The 21,675-nt window shown below is 41.5% G+C and overlaps 2 protein-coding genes across 3 annotated transcripts in view; both read left to right on the top strand.

The window, feature by feature from the left end:
- LOC132113794 (follistatin-related protein 5-like) overlaps positions 1 to 21,675 on the top strand; it is a 165,170-nt gene that overhangs the window by 49,057 nt on the left and 94,438 nt on the right. The window lies entirely within an intron of this gene.
- Positions 14,715 to 16,082, top strand: LOC132114090 (putative nuclease HARBI1). Its single transcript, XM_059522233.1, has 4 exons — positions 14,715 to 15,129; positions 15,225 to 15,340; positions 15,524 to 15,635; positions 15,709 to 16,082. The coding sequence occupies exons 1-4, from the start codon at positions 14,715 to 14,717 to the stop codon at positions 16,080 to 16,082; spliced, it is 1,017 nt and encodes a 338-aa protein (XP_059378216.1).

Raw genomic sequence — 21,675 nt, 5'->3', positions numbered from 1 at the left:
GCCTACCTAGAATGTGGTAACAGACTGGCTAGCTCATCAGTGCAAAAGATGAACAGTCTGGTTGTTACCAGTTACTGTCAGACACTAAAACCTCTGGAGATGTCTGAAAGGGGATTGTTGTCAGCTTGACATGCCGACATTGACAAGATGTCTTTTATTCTATAGTAGTCTCACCTTTGATTGTAAATGCTCTCTGTGCTAAACCAATAAATGCAATTCGTTATGTGTTACGTAGACTGCATATGCATGTTAAATTCTAATTACATTTCAGAATTTAATTAAAGGTAGCAGCAGGGTTAGTTTGAAATTTAAGAAAGGAATTGAATGTATTAGCATGCATTTAATTAATGCTTCAATTCATTACATTTATTACAGGCTATTTTAACTAATTACATTTCAGAATTTGATTTAAGGTAGCAAGCAGTATGCATCTGAAATTGAATTTAATGAATATATTAGCATACATATAATTAATGTTATTAATGTAAATTCAGCATCATGGTGTGCATTCATTCATTTTAATTTCTTTATTTTAATTTGTTGAATGCATTATTGTTGCTGTTGTTGTTTCCCTATGAAGCCACAGAGAATAGGGACTTTTGTACAGCTCTACACAGTCTGATAGAGGTCATGTGTTCATTCCCCTGACTCCACCACTATGTTAAGTGCTCGAAGGCATTCATTCACCGCTCAGATTGTGCAGAAATGTTCAAGGAGAGAATCTATATGTGAGGCAGGCAAGCAAAATGTACCTTTCTGTTATCCTTCCTATCTGTAGAATCACACACTTTCCTCCTACAGTACTGTATAGTGGAGGAGCTCAGATTGGATAAAACTTTCACACTCTTTTGAAAGGGCAAGGGAGTGTTTTTTTTAGTTTGTTTGTTTGTTTCTTTTTTTATCAGTCAGTCACTCAGCATTAAGTTTTCTGTGATAACAAAAATGCCATGGTAAAGAAGACAGTAGAAAATCTTCTGGCGACTGTTTGTCTTTCTTCTTTTATCATGGCCTCTATCATCACTCTGTAATGGCAGCCGTTCAGTGTTTCACTCCCTTCCTTTATCCATCAAAGAAACAGTGTTTGGTGCATTATGGATAACTGAATATCAAATGACTGAACAGCCAGCATGAAAATACTGTACAGCCTTTAATGTTTGTGAGGTGATATCAAGCACTTTGACACATGACATAGTTATTTTGATCTTCCGAGATAAAACACTTCTGCTCCTCTTTGACTGTCATGGCTATTTCATGTTTTTATGTAGGCCTACGGAGTGCATTAATGATCACATGTTCATTACTCAGGCCATATGGGTAATTATTATTCAGAAAGTTCCTCTTCAGGAACTCGAGCTGCGTCAAGCGCTTTGGGGAAACGCCTTTGGCAAGATCAACTCTGAATATTGTGTGCAATCTGTTCAATGGAAGGGCGTGACGTCACGGGCGGGGTGACGTAGCGACCAGGAAGCTATAAAGGCACCTGCCACGCAGCTTACTTCAGCTTCTTGTCTTTCAGCAAGCGCTCTTTGTGTGCATGTCATTCTGTCTTGTCAGTCTTATTTATTGTCGTTTGTCACTATTAGCTCCTTTAGGTAGCTTTAGTATGTCAAAGAGCAAAGCTAAGACTAGGCATCTGAAGGGTGAATCCAGACCGCGTTTCAGATTGTGTGTTCCTCCCTGCTCAACAAAGCTAAACATTAGAGGCGGGGATACACACAGTCTGTGCGTGGTCTGCCCGGGATCAAAGTGCGTTGCGTATGATTTCACGTGCGTTCGATCCCGGGGGCTCTCTTCGAGAAGTGAGCCTTCGCCAGCGTTCCTCGTGATACCGGTCCCGCTTTCGCGGGTCAGTTTGTGTGACTAAGCTATTCGCACGCAGTCGAGGCAACGCATGTATTACATCATTTCAGTTTTGATGTGAATTTTTCCATACCCGACCGCTTGTCTGGTTGTTTAAACTCCATTTAATAAGGAGGAGTTAGTTCTATCACTTCAATGTGTACTTTATCACTATCTAGATCGTCTTTACTTGTCTGATTGTTTGACAACATTAAATTCTGAGAAATCTAATGACTTTGAGAAGTTAATATATCACTTCAATGTGTACTTTATCACAATCTAGACCGTGTTTACTTGTCTGATTGTTGGATTGCATTAAATTCTGAGGAATCTAATGACCGTTATCTAACTTCGAGAAGTTCAATATATTTTACTTCAATGTGCATTGTATCACAATCCAGACCGTGTTTACTTGTCTGATTGTTTGATTACATTAAATTCTGAGGAATATAATGACAGTTATTTAACTCGTGAAGTTAGATGTATTGGAGGGACTGCTGGGCGGGAGCAGCCCCCTCCGCGTACAAACAGAGCGTGTTCCCTGCTTCGGGACCAGAGGCTGAAGCAACGCTCTGGGCCAGCGACTTCCCAGCCTAATCCGATGGAGCCGTACTTCAGGCTGGGAGGTCCACGGCCAAGAAGTCATGACGCATTTCGGTCACGACTACAGACGGCGGCCCCTACTGGGGTAGAGCGGTGTCCACCTCATTACACGGTGCCCGTCTCACCTCAGTGCCCTCAGGAGGTGGGTATGCCAACCCTGCCAGAGTTTCAGGGCGCAGCGGCTTCCAGTGAGCAGTGCTCTCAGTTATTTCCGTCCGTGAGCGTAGCGGTTCTGAGACACTCGCCGCCCCTTTGGGGGCCTCTTACACCAGAGGTCAGTCTCGAGAGACTGATTCCCTTAGTACATTAGTTAGCAGCGTGGAAACTACTGCCAAATGTATCTCAATGGGTCCTGCACACAATAGAAAGAGGCAATTTTCGGCCATCCACTGCCGACATTCAATGGGGTTACACCGACAGTAGTCAGCCCACGGCAGGCTCTGGTGATGGAACAAGAAGTGAATACCCTATTAAGGAAGGCGGCCATCGAGGTGGTCCCTCCTCTAGACAGGGAGTCCGGGTTTTACAGCCGGTATTTCATAGTTCCAAAGAAGGATGGGGGTTGCGTCCGATCTTAGACTTACGTCATCTAAACCTCTCAGTAATGTCACTGAAGTTCAAAATGCTCACTGTCAAACAGGTTGTAGCTCAAATCAGATCCGAGGACTGGTTTGTCACAATAGATCTCAAAGACGCATACTTCCATATATCCATCCTTCCACAACACAGGAAGTTTCTGAGGTTCGCTTTCGGGGGCAAAGCCCACCAATATCGAGTACTTCCCTTCGGCCTTGCACTCTCACCCCGCACGTTCATGAAATGTGTAGGTGCGGTTCTGGTTCCCCTCCCCACCTATCTAGGCGTAGTGTGGGATTCGACCACGATGCAGGCACGTATGTCTCCTGCTCGGATCAAGTCAATCCTTACCTCAGTCAAGAGAGTCAGAGAAGGCCAGTCACTCACTGTCAAGCAGTTTAAGAGACTGTTAGGGCTTTATGGCAGCTGTGTCCAACGTGATACGTTTTGGCCTCCTGCACATGAGACCCCTACAGTGGTGGCTCAAGACCAAGGGATTTTCCCCGAGGGGTAATCCATTATGAACTATCAAGGTCACGCGGCGATGCCTTCGTGCCTTAGACATGTGAAAGAAACCTTGGTTGTTGAATCAGGGCCCGGTGCTGAGAGCTCTTGGTCGCCGTGTAACGCTAGCGACAGACGCGTCCCTCACCGGTTGGGGTGCGGTCATGAGTGGCCACCCTGCCCGCGGTGGTCTGTGGAGCGGTCGCCATCTGGCATGGCATACCAGTTGTCTAGAGATGCTAGCTGTGCATCGAGCATTGAAATATTTCCTCCCAGACCTGAGAGGTCACCATGTGTTGGTGCGCACCGACAACACATTGGCGATCTCTTATATCAGTCACCAGAGAGATCTGCATTCGCGCCCCTTGTACAAGCTGGCACACCAGATCCTTCTGTGGTCCCAGGACAAACTCCTCTCGTTCAGGGCAGTGTATATTCCTGGGAGATTGACTGTGGGAGCAGACATACTGTTGAGACAGGGGCCGAGGCCCGGGGGGCTTCACCCCGAGGTGGTGAAGTAGATATGGAGAGTTTTTGGACCTCTTTGCGACTCAAGAGATATCGCAATGTCCCCTCTGTTTCTCTCTAGTTCATCCAGCTCCTCTGGGACTGGATGCTATGGTACAGACCAGGCTGAGGCTTCGTCTGTATGCCTTTCCCCCTATCGCTCTGCTCCCAGGAGTTCTGGCGAGAGTACGCCGGGACGGGGTCCGTCTTCTATTAGTAGCCCCATTCGGGCCGGGCCCAGTATGGCTCGCAGATCTGATCTCTCTCCTCGACGGCTCTCCATGGGAGATTCCAATCAGGACAGATCTACTCTCTCAGGCGCAGGGCAAAATAATTCACCCTCGCCCGGAGTTGTGGAAGTTGTGGGTGTGGCCCCTGAGGGGGCACAGCTCATAGCTTCCGGTCTCTCAACCGAGGTTGTTGAGACCCCCCCTCCAATCCAGAGCTCCCTCTATGAGGAAACTGTACGCCCTGAGGTTGAAACTCTTCTCCTCATGGTGCAGAGACCGCCAGCTTGACCCTGTTAACTGCCCAGTTGGTACAGTTTTGGAGTTTCTACAAGCTAGGCTCTCTGCGGGGTTAACTCACTCCACCTTAAAGGTGTACGTGGTGGCCATAGCTGCTTACCACGTCCCTTTCAATGGTCAGTCAGTGGGTAGACACCCCCTAGTTACACGTTTCCTCCACGGTGCACTGAGGCTGAGAACTCCAGTACGGTCCCGTATTCCCCCGTGGGACTTGGTTGTGGTGTTAGAGGCTCTCTGTAAAGCTCCATTCAAGCCAATACAAGATATATCAGATGGACATTTGACCCTTAAGACTGCACTTTTACTGGCTATTACTTCTCTAAAGAGAGTTGGAGACCTTCAGGCCCCCTCTGTGGCCCCTAACTACTTAGACTTTGCCCCTGTTATGGCCAAAGCATTCTTATACCCTCGAGCGGGTTATGATCCTAAAGTTCCCTCTGTTACGCCACAGCCTATAGTACTGCAGGCCTTCTGCCCTCCTCCCTTTCGGGAGCCAGACCAGGAGAAGTTAAATTGTATGTGTCCAGTGCGAGCACTGGACGCATACGTCCACAGAGCTGCCCTGTGGAGAAAATCTGACCAATTGCTTGTTTGCTACGGTCCTCCTAAAAAGGGTTCCCCTGCCTCTAAGCAGACCCTTAGTCGTTGGATAGTCGAGGCTATCAACGTCTCCTATGAGTCCTCTGGTCTTCCCCTTCCTTTGGGAGCCAAGGCTCACTCTACTCGGGTATGGCTACCTCTAAGGCCTTTCTAGCAGGTTTGTCCCTCTTGGACATCTGCAACGCTGCTGGATGGTCCACGCCCTCTACATTTTCCAGATTTTACAATCTCGATATGCGAGCCGCTCCTGGCTCTTCTGTCCTCTTGCCTTAGCTGTGCTCTTCGGATACACACTAGGCAGGGGATTGGTAGTCTGGCAGCGTTGGCACATCGTTCCCCAAAGCGCTTGAATCAGCTCGAGTTCCTGAAGAGGAACGTCTCTAGGTTACGAATGTAACCCTAGTTCCTCGAAGGAACGAGGAATAAATTACATTTTAAAATATATTACAACAGAAAACAAATGTAAATTGTAATAATAATATTCCTATTTTTTTCTGTATAGTTTTGATCAAATCAATGCAGTCTTGATGAACTAAGAGACTTTCAAAAATGTTCAGCTATCTTACCAACCCCAAACTTTTGAATGAACTGTGTCCCAGATCAATCTGGTTATTAGGCATTTTTCACATTTCATATAAGGCTGTTGTTAGGCACACTGTGAATAACCCCTGGATGTCGATTTAAAACATTAGAAAAGGCAAAGTTTTTATTAAAACCCAGAATGTTTGTTGCAGTTCTCCCATAAGGCCACTGTGAAGAGTGTCTGCTGGACAGCCCCATCAGTTTGACTGACAGTTCTTCCCAACCAGCCAACACAAAAAGAAAGCATGAGTGAGCGGGTTGCCAATACCACAGATTACTTCGTTTATCACCAGCAGTCTGATTACACACAGGCCCAAAGCCACAGTGGGCTGAGCCCATTTTTGGACAAACATTAAATGAATAGGCTGTCCTGTGATTGTCATGAATGCTGAGATACATGGCTTTTTAGGTCAGCTTGAGTTTTGAGGGCAAACCAAGGGCAACATACAACCTTTGAAATTTTGAATTGCATATTTTAAGGACATTAAAGTGTATTTTTGAAAGCTTGAGAATGGCTGATTTCTTTAGCATATTTGTGTACATTTTCTCATGCAGAGGCTCCTTAATCAGGGATATGTCTGTGTGTGTGGTTGCATGTGTTTTGGGTCAGTATCTGTAGCAATATTGATTTTTGTGACCTTGGGCCTGGTAGAGGGATTGATTGCACTCATGGATAGTCTGTTGAGTGTGTATGAGTTATAGTAATATTGATATACTTTTATATACGTATATGTATGTATACTGTATGTGTATAGGCTACTGTATGTCTATATATACATTTATGACTAAATGTAGATAAAGTCCACACCAGGAACCTGTTTTGTGACAAAAAATTAAATTGAGTGTTTTTTTTATTTATTTATTCAAATTGAATTAGTTAGAATTAAAGTAATAAACACAATGCAGAAATTAAAAGTAGAATTGGAAGAAGAAAAATTTAATTAAGTAAGTAATGTTCAACTAGAAAGTTAGGTTACAAGAAAAGTTTAGCATTTATAATTATAAAAAAAAATTGTGTACACTTTTTTTTTTCATTTAATTTTTTTCAAGTTATTAAACAGAATTGATAAGTAATGCTGGGTACACACCAAAAGATAATCGGGCTGATTTTGGGCCGATTTCCCCCCTTCCGTCAATCTTAGCTATGGCCCGATTATCTTGATGGTTCTACAGATTATTTTATCAGATTTTCCCTTGGTGTGAGGTGTTAAGAGTGTCCGAACCTGATCGGAAGAACGTCAGAGCCGCCCCGATTGCGAATCGTAGATATTCAACATGTTTAATATTTACGATCATAAATCCTGATGTGTGGGGGGAACCCCTAGGACCAACACGCGCACGCTCTGGAGTTTATCACCTGAAACTAAACAATATCCATCAGAAAGCGAAATGATGGAAGATGGAAGCAGTCATGGTGCAGCACAAAGTGAAATAGATGTGGACAGCAGAGATGGAGGATCAGCTTGTTGATTTGTGGCAACAGCATGAATGTTTATACAACATGTCGTGTATAAAATCAGTCCAAACACTATCATTGCAATTTCTTCCTGCATATCGTCCTCATGCTTATTCTGAAGTCTCGCGAGATTTCCTATGTTCACAGCCGAGACTCTGGTTGAAAATCTGTTTGTGTGTGGTGTGCTGTCTTTGTCACATCATGGTACACCACACACTATAGGAGCAAAACGGTTAAATCTAGGATTTTTTATTCTCATGTTTGCGGTCTATCACATTTTGAAAATCTTATAAGATGTAAAAAATCTTTTGGTGTGTACCCAGCATAACTGAAATAGTAGCATAAAGACTGAAATAGTAATTTAGTATCACAGCAAATCTTTGTTGTATTTGCAACATGGAAAATCATTTTGACTGTGTGTGGGTGTATAAAAACTCATATATGAATTCTGAATTTTGCTGAATCCTAGAAAGAACATTTGAGTGTAAGAGAGACAAGTGTTAATTATTATCAAAGTGTGATTCATTTACACCTAAACACCGGCATATACAGTTTCATTCTTTTTTTCTACTTGTGTGTCTTCTACTATTAAAGGCAACTGATTTGTCACCCTGATTATTCATAATGATTTTTTTCTTCCACTTGCTAAACCTAAAAGATTGAAGATGTTTTGTTCCTCCTTCTGTCACAAATGCATTCTGAATACAACAGATGGTCCTTCTTTGTCTTGTTTATCTCTTCTACTGATGTTATCAGGTAATATGTCTCTTCTAATACCTGCTGTTCTCTAGTCCTCAATGTCAGCATTCATCAACAGCAATAACTCTTGACCACAACAGCTCAGTCAAATTCATCTGATACCAGCACCTAAAAACAGCCCCACACAGAAGAAGAGAGTGACATAGCCTTAAGAAATCTCTCTGTCCTCCTCTCATATCTAGTCTCTCTCTGACACTGACCCTCAGGGTGGCCGAATATTGTTGTTGAGATGGCCTTGTCAGCCTCTCACTCGTTATGTCTGTCAAAGTCAATTCCTCTGAGTGTGTATGGGCCTTCAGCTCTTAAACTCTGAATTTCGCTTCCACCGACCTTGCTAAAACTTACTGGAGTATACAGTACTTGAGTCTGTCCAATCGAATTAAAATATTGTGATGTGGCCTTGTGTTATTTTTAACTGCGAACAGCTGTGCTATGAGTTTAAATTCCGTTGTACACTCTGATTCACTTTGATTGCACATTTGCACCATTACAAACTATTTTTCTAAAGTTTCTATAGAAATCTAATGCACGTGCAGTGTTCCAACTGTGTTTTTCAATCTGACTGCCAGTCTTTTTTTTTTTTTTTTTTTGGTGGAGATTTCTTTCAGCTACTATTTCAACAAATTTTACAATTTTACAGCACGTGACTGTCAGCTATAAGTGAATCATTTGAATCATTCACTCAACTGATTCATTCAAAAACACTGGGTTATTTACAGGGGGGCAGGGTTTCATATTTTTTTGAAGCAACCCTGGGCACCGCCATTGGCTAGCGGACCCCCACCTGCTGTTAGCATTCCATTGACTCCCATTCATTTTGGCATCACTTTGACAGCGAATAACTTTACATCTGAGGCATTTAAAGACTCCATTTGTCCATTAATTATTTCTAAAGAAACACAAAAATGTATAAAGGGCTCCATTACCTTGTATCTTACGTCATGGTCCCGTAGAAGCAGTTTTTGTAAAAAGTAGGCTAACGATTGCATCATAACCAGCGACTCTGAGAAATTACCGTATGGACAGGAGGAGAAGCTCGCAGGCAATCTTTTACTGTCTATCAGGCTATCGGGGGGACGTTTTCATAGTCATGAAAATAAAGAAAACTCTTTGAATGAGAAGGTGTGTCCAAACTTTTGGTCTGTACTGTGTGTGTATATATATATATATATATATATATATATATATATATATATATATAATAAAAACAAAGACAGACAAAGAGGGAAGGATTGAAATGTCGTTCTGTTGCAGTTTTAGAACAGTGATAATAAGACCCTGAGCTGTTTAATGTCACTGTCACCTCCAGTCTGAAGAGAAGCCATGTCCGCGTCTACCGGCAGGTAATGAGCTCCTCAAAGGTGCACCAGCTTCTGCGAAAGTGAGAAATCAGAGATAAAGGGACAGGGGTAAGAGAGGAGAATAGGAAGAACCTGTGACAGGAGAAAAGAGAGTGTGGAAATCAGATTAAAGGTGAAACAGCAGGTAGACAGCTGGAGAAGATGACTTACTTTATGTAGAATAAAGCAGCACTACTGAGACACAGAGAGAGACAAAAATAATAAAGACGAGAGAGGGATGGGGGACAACAGGAAAAATCAACTAGGCAAATGCAAAGTTTTCCACTTGCACATCACACAGAGAGAGCCTGAATAATAGCCTGCCAGCGAGTTGTAAATTTGTCATTGCAACAACTTATATGGATATCCAGTGGCAGGTAGATTGTTATTGAATGCACTGCCTGTGAAATTCTCCAGTGAGATGTTAGGTGGTCAGGCGCAGCTAGAGAGAGAGAGCAGACTTCACAGCCCACTGCGTTTACACGTCCAATTCTGCAGCACCAGAACTTGACAGCAATGGCTCTGGCCCTGTGCCCTTAAAGAGCAGAGTCAGTGACCTCAGACTGAAGCCGTGTGTGTGTTTGATGTATAGGGCATGTAGAACGATGTACTTTGAGAATACGGAGGGGAGTTCCCTGTTGAGCAAAAACAGCACATGGTGGTTAGGTATGTCTTGAAACATAGTAGCTGGTTTTAGCTGGTTTAAGCTGGTCATTAGTTGGTCATGAGCTGCTTAAGCTCATCCTGGGTGGGTTATAAGGTGGTCAGCTTAAGCCAGCTCAAACCAGCTACTATGCTTCAAAACATACCTAACCAGCATATTTTATTTTACTTTGTTTCAACTGGGTTGGCACATGAGACCCTGATCTACTCTAATTTTTTTTAGATATGTTTTGATATATCCATATGCTTTACAATATTTTGCAAAGTGGAACATCTGGCATCGTTAAAAGTTACAATCAGCATAAAAATATCACATAAAATCAGCACCTTCTTGCAATACAGAAAACTTGCTTTGCTTTCATTTTCATCACACTCTCTGCATAGCACTAGCAAAGAAAATCTTCATATCATGTCTTATTATAATTATGTACAGTCTATTGCCTATTTCAGCTTTACTAATCACAGTACAGACCAAAAAATAAAAATAAAAAAACATAAAAACATTAGCACTATTTGAGGTGTACCTTATTAAAAAAAAAAAATATATATATATATATATATATATATATATATATTTTTTTTTTTTTTTTTTTTTTTTTTTTTGTGTCATTATTATTATTCTCTAAAATATGGGAAACACAAATAAAAAAGCCTGTTTCTTAATGATTAGTGTGAGAGATAATTTAATTACACCCAAGAAGGAATAGTGGTCAGCTTTTTTTAAAAGGGTAGTATCTTATTTAAAAGATAGTTCATCCAAAAAGTATTACTCAACCTCAAGCTATTTCAAATCGTAATGCTTGCCTTTGTTCTGTGAAACTTTTATTTAGAAAAAAATTCATAATGTTGTTTTGTTAATACAGTGAAAGTCAGTTGGATCCATTGTTGTTTGTATCATTATTTGCATTCAATGTATTGACAAATACACCTGAAACTTTTGTTTTTTGTGTGAGTGTGTTCCACAGAAGAATGCAAGTTTTTTTTTATTTTATTTACCTTTATTTTACCAGGAAATAATCCCATTGAGATTCAGAATCTCTTTTTCAAGGGAATCCTGGCCAAGACGGCAGAATAATAGTTCCATTTTAAAAATACATATACATTTAAACATTCTGTTAAACATTTAACAGAAAAAGACATTTTGGCAATTTAAACATCATCTCAACATATTCACCAGCAGCACTCAGTAACAGCACATGTATATTTAGTACTCAAATAGTTCTTTATCCTCATTTTAAATTGTGTCATTGTCAGTAAATAGTCAAATTTTAGCAGGAAAAAGGTGCAAAAACTTTAAAAGCACATTCACCTAAGACAGTTTGCGTTCGTGGGATATCATACATGATTTGGCCATATGATCTAAGATTACACTTCCTGGTAGTGACTTTTGGAGTCAGAAGAGAACATAAGTAAGGAGGCAGTTTACCAAGTATGGCCTTAAAAAGAAAAATATACCAGTGTTCCAGCCTGCGATTGTGCAGAGATGGCCAACCAACACACTCATACAAACTGCAATGATGAGTACGAAAATTGGAATTAGTCACAAAGCATTTTCCAGCATTTTCAAAGAAGCTTTGTTTGCATGCATATATAAAATATCACCATATTCCAGCATTGACATAAATGTTGTTTGTATAAGTGTTTTTCTTGTACTAAAAGAGAAACATCCTTTGTTTCTATAATAGAAACCCAACTTTACTCTTAGTTTTTTTGTTAGACCCTCTATATGCTTTTTATATGTTTTCAAATTACATGAGGATGTGTAAATGATGAAAGACAGACAAGTTCAGGAAGCATGTAACATTAATGGTGCTGTTAAGCAATCTCAGCTGAGCTATGGTATTTTATCTTTGATATTTACCCTAATACGGTAAATGACTTACTGTACAACATCAATACCAGAATATCCATTTTATTATTATTTATTATTATTCATTATCTAAATGATCAAATTGGCTCATTAATGTTAATTAGCTGTCCCTCAAGCTGCTTTTATTAATGCTGCCATTCTAAAACCACCTTCGGAGAGGATTGCATTTCATCTGATCTGACTAGATTTACCAGTGTGGTTTTCAAAGTGAATCAGGGTCCCATGCGTCACATGCACATGCAGATATGAATGCAGGTGGCCGTCTAAACCCATTTCAAACACGGACAGATCAATCTGCTTTTCCTCTGTGCCATTCTTCTGGGCTGCCTGGATGTGTCAAGTTTTACTTCAAAGTAAATCACACAGGCCACTTGAGAATGGTTTTATGGCTTATAATAAATGTCTTTGTGCTTAACGCAGCATTTGTGTAATGCTTGTCAAAGAATACGGATATTCTGAACAGTTTTAAGAAGTGAAGGGTTGTGTGCCATTCAAAACTGAATTTAGAATATATATTTTTTTAATTCTGAAAGTTCTGAATTTGAAATGAGATAGCAAACAGGATATAGAATTCGAATGATTTTTTACAAGAAATATCCAGACCATATTTAAATTAACGCTTGACAAAGCTTGTTTTAAACTATCGTTCTAATATTCTGATTTGGTGCTCAAACATTTCTTATATTTATTATTAATGCTGATATCAGTTGTGCTGCTCAATGTAACTGTGATATATAAGGATTGCAGAAATTCATTTGAAATAGAAATCTTTTGGAACATTCTAAATATCTTTACTGTCATCTTTGATCAATTTAATGCAGCCTTGATGAATAAAAGCTGAATTATTTTTTTAAGTCTCACTGAACCAGAGTTATTATATTAACAAACTAAAGCAATTAAAAACAAAGTTAAACTTGAACTAAAATTAAAATGGGAAAAAAGTAAAAATAAAACAAATTAAACGTACAGTGTGTTTTAGAGAGAGAGAGACAGAGAGAATGAAAAAAAAACTAATACACTTACATTATAAATGTATATATATATATATATATATATATATATATATATATATATATATATATGCACTCAAAAAAATTACTCTTTGAACGAACATAAAAAAATCATGGAAAGGATTTCCACATGATTAATTTGCTTTATTTCAGCATTATGCAATTCTGTTATTCCAATTTAATGTACTTATGTTGGGACAACTTAATGTATTAAGGTAGATTCAACTTATTTACTATGGTTGGGCACAGCTTAATTTAATAGCGTCAGCCCAACTAATTTGCAACGTTTTGGACAATGTTTTTAATAATTTAGTTCATTTTACAAAAGAAGTTTAAGTAAACTTAACAAACCTTAGTAGAGTCAACAAACAACAATTAAGTTAAATGTAAATTAAAAATGTAATTAATGATGAAATAAAATTTTAAATGCAATTTAGGAACACCACGCCCTCTAATAAGGATTTTAAAAAAGTACATAACTCTTAGTGATGGGTCGTTCTCGAATGAGCTGACTCTAAGAGCTGGCTCTTGTAGGTGAACGACGGGAGCTGGCTCGCATATCTGAAGAGCCAACTCTATTTAAAAAATATAAAGCCTACAGAAATTAAATCATTATGTAATAATGAAATAATGGATGCATTTTTTTTTCATTTAAAATAATTGACTAATTCAAAGAACAAAAAAAAAAATTATATTTTGACTGTCTGATCAGCCTCACATTCTGTTCCTGTCAATCATACACGAGGTGTCAACCAATTATACGGCATGAGGGAGGGGCCAAGCCATCCCACACAAACACACCACACACACAGTGTCAAACTCGGAGGAGAGGAGAGGAAAAACACAACAGCTTTTGAAAACAAAACAAAAGCAGGAAAATGAATCGGAAGCACAGCAGCATTTGGAATCATTTTAATGATCATCAGCCCCTAGAAAGTAAGGCAGCTTGCATTTCTGAATGCAAATCTCTCATAAAATAAAAATATGATCAGCATTTTGTGTGTGTGTGTGTGTGTTCATGCTAGTTATACAAAACATAACTAGTGAGATAGTTCATGCTGACTATATAACATGCCAAAAAAGAGGGACAAGTTTAATCATTTCAGTTATTTATTTTTCTTTAATATGGGTTCTATTATGTTGTTCAGATTCAGATTGTATTTGTTTTGTAATGTTGTTGTTTCTATATATTCAAAAGTTGTAATTTAAATGCAAATGTTTAATAGTATTCTTTTTTCATAACAAATCAATGCATTTTTAAAGAAATTGTGAGTATGATTTCATTTAATAATTTAATTAGAATTGTTTTCACAGCTAACATAGTCAAAACATTATTGTTTTTAAAAGAGCCGTTTGTGAACCAAAAGAGCCGGCTCTTTCCAATGAACTGAGTCAAAAGAGCCCGAGGGTTGTTCCATAAAACAAGATAAGAAAATAAGCCAGGCTTATTTTGGTTAGTCAGACTTATTGTCTGTGAATTCTGTTTCATAAAGCAAACTTAAAATAGTTCAAACTCAGTTACCCTGGAAACTTATGCTGGGAAACTAGCCTGGTCCGGGGAAGGCTAACTGTCAGGCTAAGCCTGAGTTGATGCTTAACCAGAATACCGTTTTAACACTGACCCACTAGGAATGTGATATTACATCGGACTCTCTGGCATGCTGCCATTTTATTTCATGTAGGCCTAACCACTATCAGTCCAACAATGAAAACAAATGCACTTTAAAAATAAATGTAATTCGAACATACAAAAAGTGAAACAAATGTAAAGAAGTAATTGTAGGCCTATTTGTTTAGTTGGTGTGATTTTTGTAATGAATCAATTAGCCTAAATGTCTATAAATAGGGAGCTCCACCCGTGTAGGAGGACGCATAGTCATGGCGTGTCCTTTCATTGATGAGGTGGTGGATGAGGGAGCGATAATCATACGCAGGGCATTTCAAAGAAAGCGTACTTTCAGGGACAGGGCAGACCCGTTGGCTTTTTCTGACTACTACCTGCATGAACGGTATAGATTCTCGAGGAAAGGGATAGCATATATTTGCAGATTACTGAGCCCACACATCGCAAATAGCACACGGCGCAATAAAGCGCTCACAGTCCCGCAGACTGTGTGCATTGCACTTCGCTTTTTTGCCAGCGGAACATTTTTGTACACAGTTGGAGATGCAGAGAACATCAGCAAAGCATCGGTTTGCCGCTCTGTACGAATTGTGTACCTGTCTTTAAAAAAATTACTCAATGTGTTCATCACGATTCACAGTATTAAACAAGCCTTTTATGGAATCGCTGGTAAGTTAAAATAAGAACTATATAGAAAATGGAAATATTTATTGTCTGTTAATGTAAGACATGGCAATTGACAGACAAACACTTAACTTTTGTAGCTTTCCCAAATGTTATCGGAGCTCTGGACTGCACCCACGTGCGCATAAAGCGCCCGTCTGGTCCGCATGAAGCAGACTTCGTTAATGGGAAATCATTACACAGCATCAATGTACAGGTACAGTCCCACTGAGATTATATTGTAGGCTAGAAGCGATTGTTCTTTACAATAAGCTGGGCACCTGTGTTCTATTCATTGCAAATGCATTTACAATTCTATATATATATATATGTGTGTGTGTGTGTGTGTGTGTGTGTGTGTGTAAGTCCAGTGTAGTGACCTACATTTTTAATTATTTAGATGATTTGTGATGCAGACTGCATAATCACAAATGTAGAGGCAAAATGGCCTGGCTCAGTGCATGATTCCAGAATCTTTCGGGCCTCTTCTCTTTCCCACCAACTGGCACAAGGTATGTTAGTCACTTAACATATAGCAAAAACTACAGCTTTAAAAAAAACTTCAATTTTTTTTTTTTTATTCAGGTCAATTCTCAGGAGTTTTGCTGGGAGACAAGGGATATGCATGCCTGCCTTATCTCTTGACTCCCTATCAGGAGACGCAGACTGAGGCACAGCACAACTACAATATTGCCCATGCACGCACAAGAGCTCGTATAGAGATGGCATTTGGGCTCATCAAGTCAAGGTTCCAGTGCCTGAATTACCTCAGAGTGATTCCACAAAGGGCATGTGACATTGTAGTTGCATGTGTTGTGCTACATAACATTGCCTGCCTGAGGAGAGAGAGGCAACCAAGGATGGTTGTAGAGCAAGACTGGGACATTGAAGGCATTTTTGATGACAATGAAATAGGCAGGGTTATAAGAGACCGTTATGCCAATAATTATTTTAATTAATACTGTCCAAACCATGTTAAAGGTTTTCACCTTCCCCTTAATTTACCAGACACACAAGTCATATTTTATTTTTTTTATTTTATTTAGGTTGAAGCTGCCTGTTGGGGGTGAAAACATACAATTAAATGTGGTCAAAAAACAAAAAGGTCATGTGTCATCGTTTTAAATATGGCAGTTCTACTTGCATTTTTCTCAAGCTGTTGGATTTCCAGCTCCAACTTTCTCATCTTGAGTTTTTTTATATTGGATGTCAGTATCTATGGCCTCTATTTGTTTCAGGAGATACCTTTTGTAGACTCCCTTTATGTTCTGGGTCTTGTAGGAACAGAAATGTATTTTATTTTTTTCAATTTGATCTAGTGCTCTTGGCACTTTTTTGTAATTTCTTAATACTCACTTGGTCACATGACTGAGAGGGCTCTAGAAGGGTGTCAGCATCCTGTTGCCAATAATGGAAATACACACAATTTAGCACCTCACAGGTAGGCTATTAAAAATATAATTTGCAAATTTGTGCCTACCTCAGGCCTCCTTGAACATACGGACACAGTTTCCTCATCCTCCTCAACTGTAGATGGGCCTTTAACCTAAAACCATTAATTAAACTTGGTTTAATAAATAACCACTTGACAAATCAGTGCTTTAAACTCATACTGTCATACTCACAGGGTTCAGCATGATGTCTGGTGGATCCAGAAAGCACACAGAATTTGGCATCACTATAAAACAAAAATATTTAGTTAGGAATGGAAGAATAAAAATAAATAAAATAAACAAAATACCTTTTAAGTAGTGATCTCTTATACTAGATGGAATGGATCCAGATGCTGTTCCCCTCTCTATTCCCTCAATGACAGGCCTCCCTTTATTCAGGTCTAATGCCAGCTCCTCTGCAGGAGTAAAGTTGGCTGTCAGCAACCTCACTCTTCTTTTTGGCAGCTGCAATTATTAAACATCATGAGACTGGACAGTTGTACATCAAGCTGGCTATGCTTAAGTACTTACATAGATTTATACTTTATAATTAATACTTACCATTCTGAACAATATTTTTATATTTTATTTTCACCTGCTGCCATGTTCTTTTTTCTTCACTTAATTTGCTGCTGTAAAAGTTACACACACACACACACACACACACACACAGTGACAAACATTTAATTTAACTTTAATAAAATATATAAAAATATAGTAAAATAATAATAAAAGTAAAATAAAATATAGTAATGTAGGCCTACATTAATTGCTACTTACGCATTGAGACGATCAGCAATTTCCTGCCAGCCTTTTTCTCTCGTTTTATTAATTGCTGCCGTATTTCCTTTTTTTGTAATCATGTGTTTAAATTCTTCGTAAGATTCGAGAAGTAATTGCTGCTCAGTTGCCGTGAACATCGCTGCTCTCTCTTTCCCTATAGTTGTCATGTTAAATTGATGAATCTATGCTTCACCATCAGGGCTTCTTAAAAATAGCATGCACGCGCAATTATCTAGACTAGATAAACCTGGTTCAAATTAGTGAGATTGCGTGAACTTGAATTACCTTTTATGAAACCGCCTTAAGCCCCAACTGATTTGTTAGGTTAATTCAAGTCGGGTTTTGGAGCTTAATCCCCGCTTTTCTAAGCTTCTTTTATGAAACAACCCCCAGCTCCCAAAAGAGCCGAAATGCCCATCACTAATAACTCTGAATCAACCAATCAGAGTGCAATTAAATCATACAACTTATCAGATAAATCTTTCTTTAATTATATTTTATCAAATATATTACAAACATGTTTAAAATGCAGTTTATTTGTTTATTTTGTTCTAAAATTAATCAGAACAGGTTCATTGACTCACATATCACTAACATAGCTATCTAATGGTGCTACACTTCTGCAAGAGGGTGACACTCTGCAAAATCCTCAGCCAATGAGATGCAAGTCTGTATTGGTTTTATTAATCTGTTACTTTTACTCAACAATGTTATGTTGGCTGAACAAATAATTTTTAAGTAAAGCTGACAATACACACTTTTTTGTTGAATAAACTAGATTAAATTAAGTTCACATTGTTAAATTTATTTTTTTAAGTAATCACAACATGAATGGATTAAGTAAAATTGGCAAAGGTGAAAGTAAATTTTTTTGAGTGTGAATATATATATATATATATATATATATATATATATATATATATATATATATATATATATATATATATATATATATATATATATATATATATATATATATAGGTTAATGTATATTGCTGTGACCTCATTTCATAGCACTCAATCCTTTAAATGATTCCACCGGTTCCAATTAACAGCAGCTAGCCACAGTCTGTTAGACACAGCCTTAGACTTTAATTTGCCTATGTGTCTTGAATTGCTCATCACAAACTTGTTTGTCACAGCTGCTGACTTTTGCAAAGTAAAATGATGACCAGAATTCCCATCAGCATGGGCGACCAGCCGTGGCACGCTTTTAGCTGCCGTGCCATGGTTCATGACCATCAACTGCACGTGTCCTATGTGAGCAATGCCGTCATACTTTCATTTATGCAGGAACACAGAAAAGACTGAATCTGGTTTAGTTTTAGAAATGGTGGGAGTGGTAACGACAGACCTGGTGAGCACACGCTCCCTGCACATGTTTAATGAAATGAGAAACAGGTGCATGATGGATCCACTCTCAATGACCTTCTATAGCACTAGAGGTCTCAGTTGTGTTGTACATTAAAGGACAGATATATATTTAATAGCCCTCACCCATGTGAAGCTCTCTGAGGGATGAAGGTTGAGCAAATAAAGACAGGAAGGTTATTGTAGAACTTTGTAAATGTATTTCTCTCTGAGGGAAATTTGGAGAATTCATAGAAAGATCACTTGGACACAATGTTCCCAATGTCACGTTCGACGTTACGAATGGGATCTCGCCCGAGAGCCCAATCACCTTCGAGTGGTACAAAACGAACCAATGGTACACAAAGTACCTTGGTCTGTGGGATTTGCATCGCGTGCTCCGCCCCGCAGAGCGGGTATATAAGGAGCAACGCGAGCAACTCGCATTCAAGCTCTCGCTTCGGAGCCGAGCACATCGCTTGATGCTTTCACGGGAGTGCTACAAGCAAGAGTCACTGGTGTTGGTGTGACAGCACGATTCAGCGGTTCGTCTGGGTTTCCTGCGACAGCTCCCGCGTTCCCCTGAGCGCTTCAACGCCTCTGAAAGAGCAAATTTCTTTCACAAAAGAGATACGGGCTGATTTGCGTCTTTTTAAAGATGTCATTTCGCCCGTGTTTCTGGGAGCGGTCGATACATCACTATTCGTGACGGCCACGATCGCTGTGTCAAGTGTCTGGGCTTCCAGCACGCTGAGACTGTGTTTGTGGATGGCTCATGTTCTCATTGCGGGGACATGACCATCTTGGCGTTGAGATCGAGACTCGATTACCTTAAAAGGTATAGAGTCCCCTCTGCCACACCCCGTTCTAGCTCCTCTTCTCGTAAGAGGGCTACTTCAGCTGGTGGCCAGGGTGATCTGAGGGTTACTGTGTGGGCTTCCCCGACGAGCCAACCTCCTCGGGCCACACCCCCATCACATACGCCGCAGCCGGTTGAGTTTCCTGCTGGACCCTCTCAGGCTCCTGACATCTCATTCAGGGATCGCGAAGAGGACCGTATGTCGATCGCCGCATCACAAGGCGGGCTTGAGTCCTCGGGAGATGAGGGTTCGGATGCGTTGCCTCCCTCGGGAGTGCCAGCGTTGTCCGAGTCCGATCCCGAGCTGACGGGGCAGCGGAGAGCATCGGGCTTGAGTGGAATCCTCCGCCCTGTCCCGAGCGCTTGAGGCTGTATGATTGGTTCCTGGGGGCTGCTCATGCGGATCGTCAGCACCCCCCTCTGGTTCCTTTATTCTCGGAAGTGCACCAGGAAGTGACCAGTTCATGGAAGGCTCTTTTAACTGCCCGAAACCATTCTGGTACTTCCTCCGCCTTCACTGCCCTCGATGGCGGGGCGGCCAAGGGGTATGCTGGGATTCCCCCGGTGGAGCGTTCTGTTGCGATGCAACTGTGTCCACAGAGCACCTCCGCTTGGCGTGGTGGTCCCAAGCTGCCCTCCAAGGCCTGTAAGTTCTCATCCACGCTTGTGGCCAAGGCTTACAGAGCTGCAGGCCAGGCCGCTTCTGCCCTGCATGCTATGGCCTCACTTCAGGTCTATCAGGCCAAGCTGCTCCGGCAGCTGCACGAGGGCAGTGCTGACCCAGGGGTTTTGCAGGAGGTGCGCACTGCTACCGACCTCACTCTCCGGGCAACGAAGGTCACTGCACGCTCCTTGGGTCAGGTGATGTCCACTTTGGTGGTCCAGGAGCGCCAACTATGGCTGAACCTGGCAGACATGAGGGAGTCTGATCATGCTCAGCTCGTCAACTCCCCGGTCTCCCAGGATGGCCTCTTTGGCGACGCGGTAGAGAGCTTTGCCCAGCAGTTCTCTGCCGCCCAGAAGCAGTCTGAGGCCATCAGACACATCCTGCCCCGGCGGCCCACTTCTGCTTCCACCCCACCACCGGCGCAGCCGCCTCAGCCTGCTCGTCGCCGAGGGCGCCCCCCTGCGGCCTCCTCAACTCCCGCTCGGCCACAGCAGCAGCCTTCACCCCGGCTGCAGCGAGGAGATGGCCGCAGAAGGGCGGCGCAACCCATCTCTGCCCCTAAGCCTGCCAAACGCCGTTCCTGAGAATCCTTTGTTCTCATTTTCTTTTTCTTCCGCCACTGGCCCTGGCCGGTGGTACCCAAACCTTCACTAAAAGAGCTGTTTCCTCTACCTCCGGGTCCCAAGAGGCCACGAACGACAGTTGGCAACGTGCTTCCTCGCCGCTCTCTCCTCTCCCCTTGCCAGTTTCCATGCAAAGCCGGCTCGAGAACACTTCGCCTTCTCATGCCCTCTTTGCTACCTGGAGTCAGACGAGTGCCCACACTCTGCCCCCGCTAAGGGACGCTATGCCTCCCATGCCGGGGCTGTCTGCTCCACCACGCTGCCCCACCATGGGTAGGCCTGTAGTCCCCTTGACCCCGCTGGTTCAGTTTCTGGGAGCCTGGCTAGAGCTTCCCAGGCCTTCCCGCTGGCTCATCCGGACGCTCAGGCTCGGCTACGCGATTCAGTTCGCCCGGCGTCCCCCCAGGTTTCGGGGTGTCCGCGCGGCGATGGTGGGCAAAGATGCCCCTGTCATGCGCGTGGAGGCAAAGGGCGCGATAGAGCCGGTCCCTCCAGCCGACATGAAGTCCGGCTTTTACAGCCCTTACTTCATAGTACCAAAGAAGACAGGTGGGTTAGGGCCCATCCTGGGCTTGCGTGCTTTGAACCGAGCTCTGCACAGACTCCCGTTCAAGATGCTAACGCCCAAGCGCATTTTCGAATGCATTTGTCCGATGGATTGGTTTGCAGCGATCGACCTGAAAGACACACACTTTCATGTCTCCATTCTTCCTCGACACAGACCGTTTCTTCGGTTTGCTTTCGAGGGGCAGGCATATCAGTACAAGGTTCTCCCATTCGGGTTGGCCCTGTCTCCCCGCGTCTTTACGAAGGTGGCGGAGGGAGCACTGGCTCCTC

The sequence above is a fragment of the Carassius carassius genome, chromosome 33, assembly GCF_963082965.1.
Source record: "Carassius carassius chromosome 33, fCarCar2.1, whole genome shotgun sequence".
In the NCBI taxonomy this organism is placed as follows: domain Eukaryota; kingdom Metazoa; phylum Chordata; class Actinopteri; order Cypriniformes; family Cyprinidae; genus Carassius; species Carassius carassius.
This window is presented reverse-complemented; position numbering and strand designations above follow the sequence as displayed.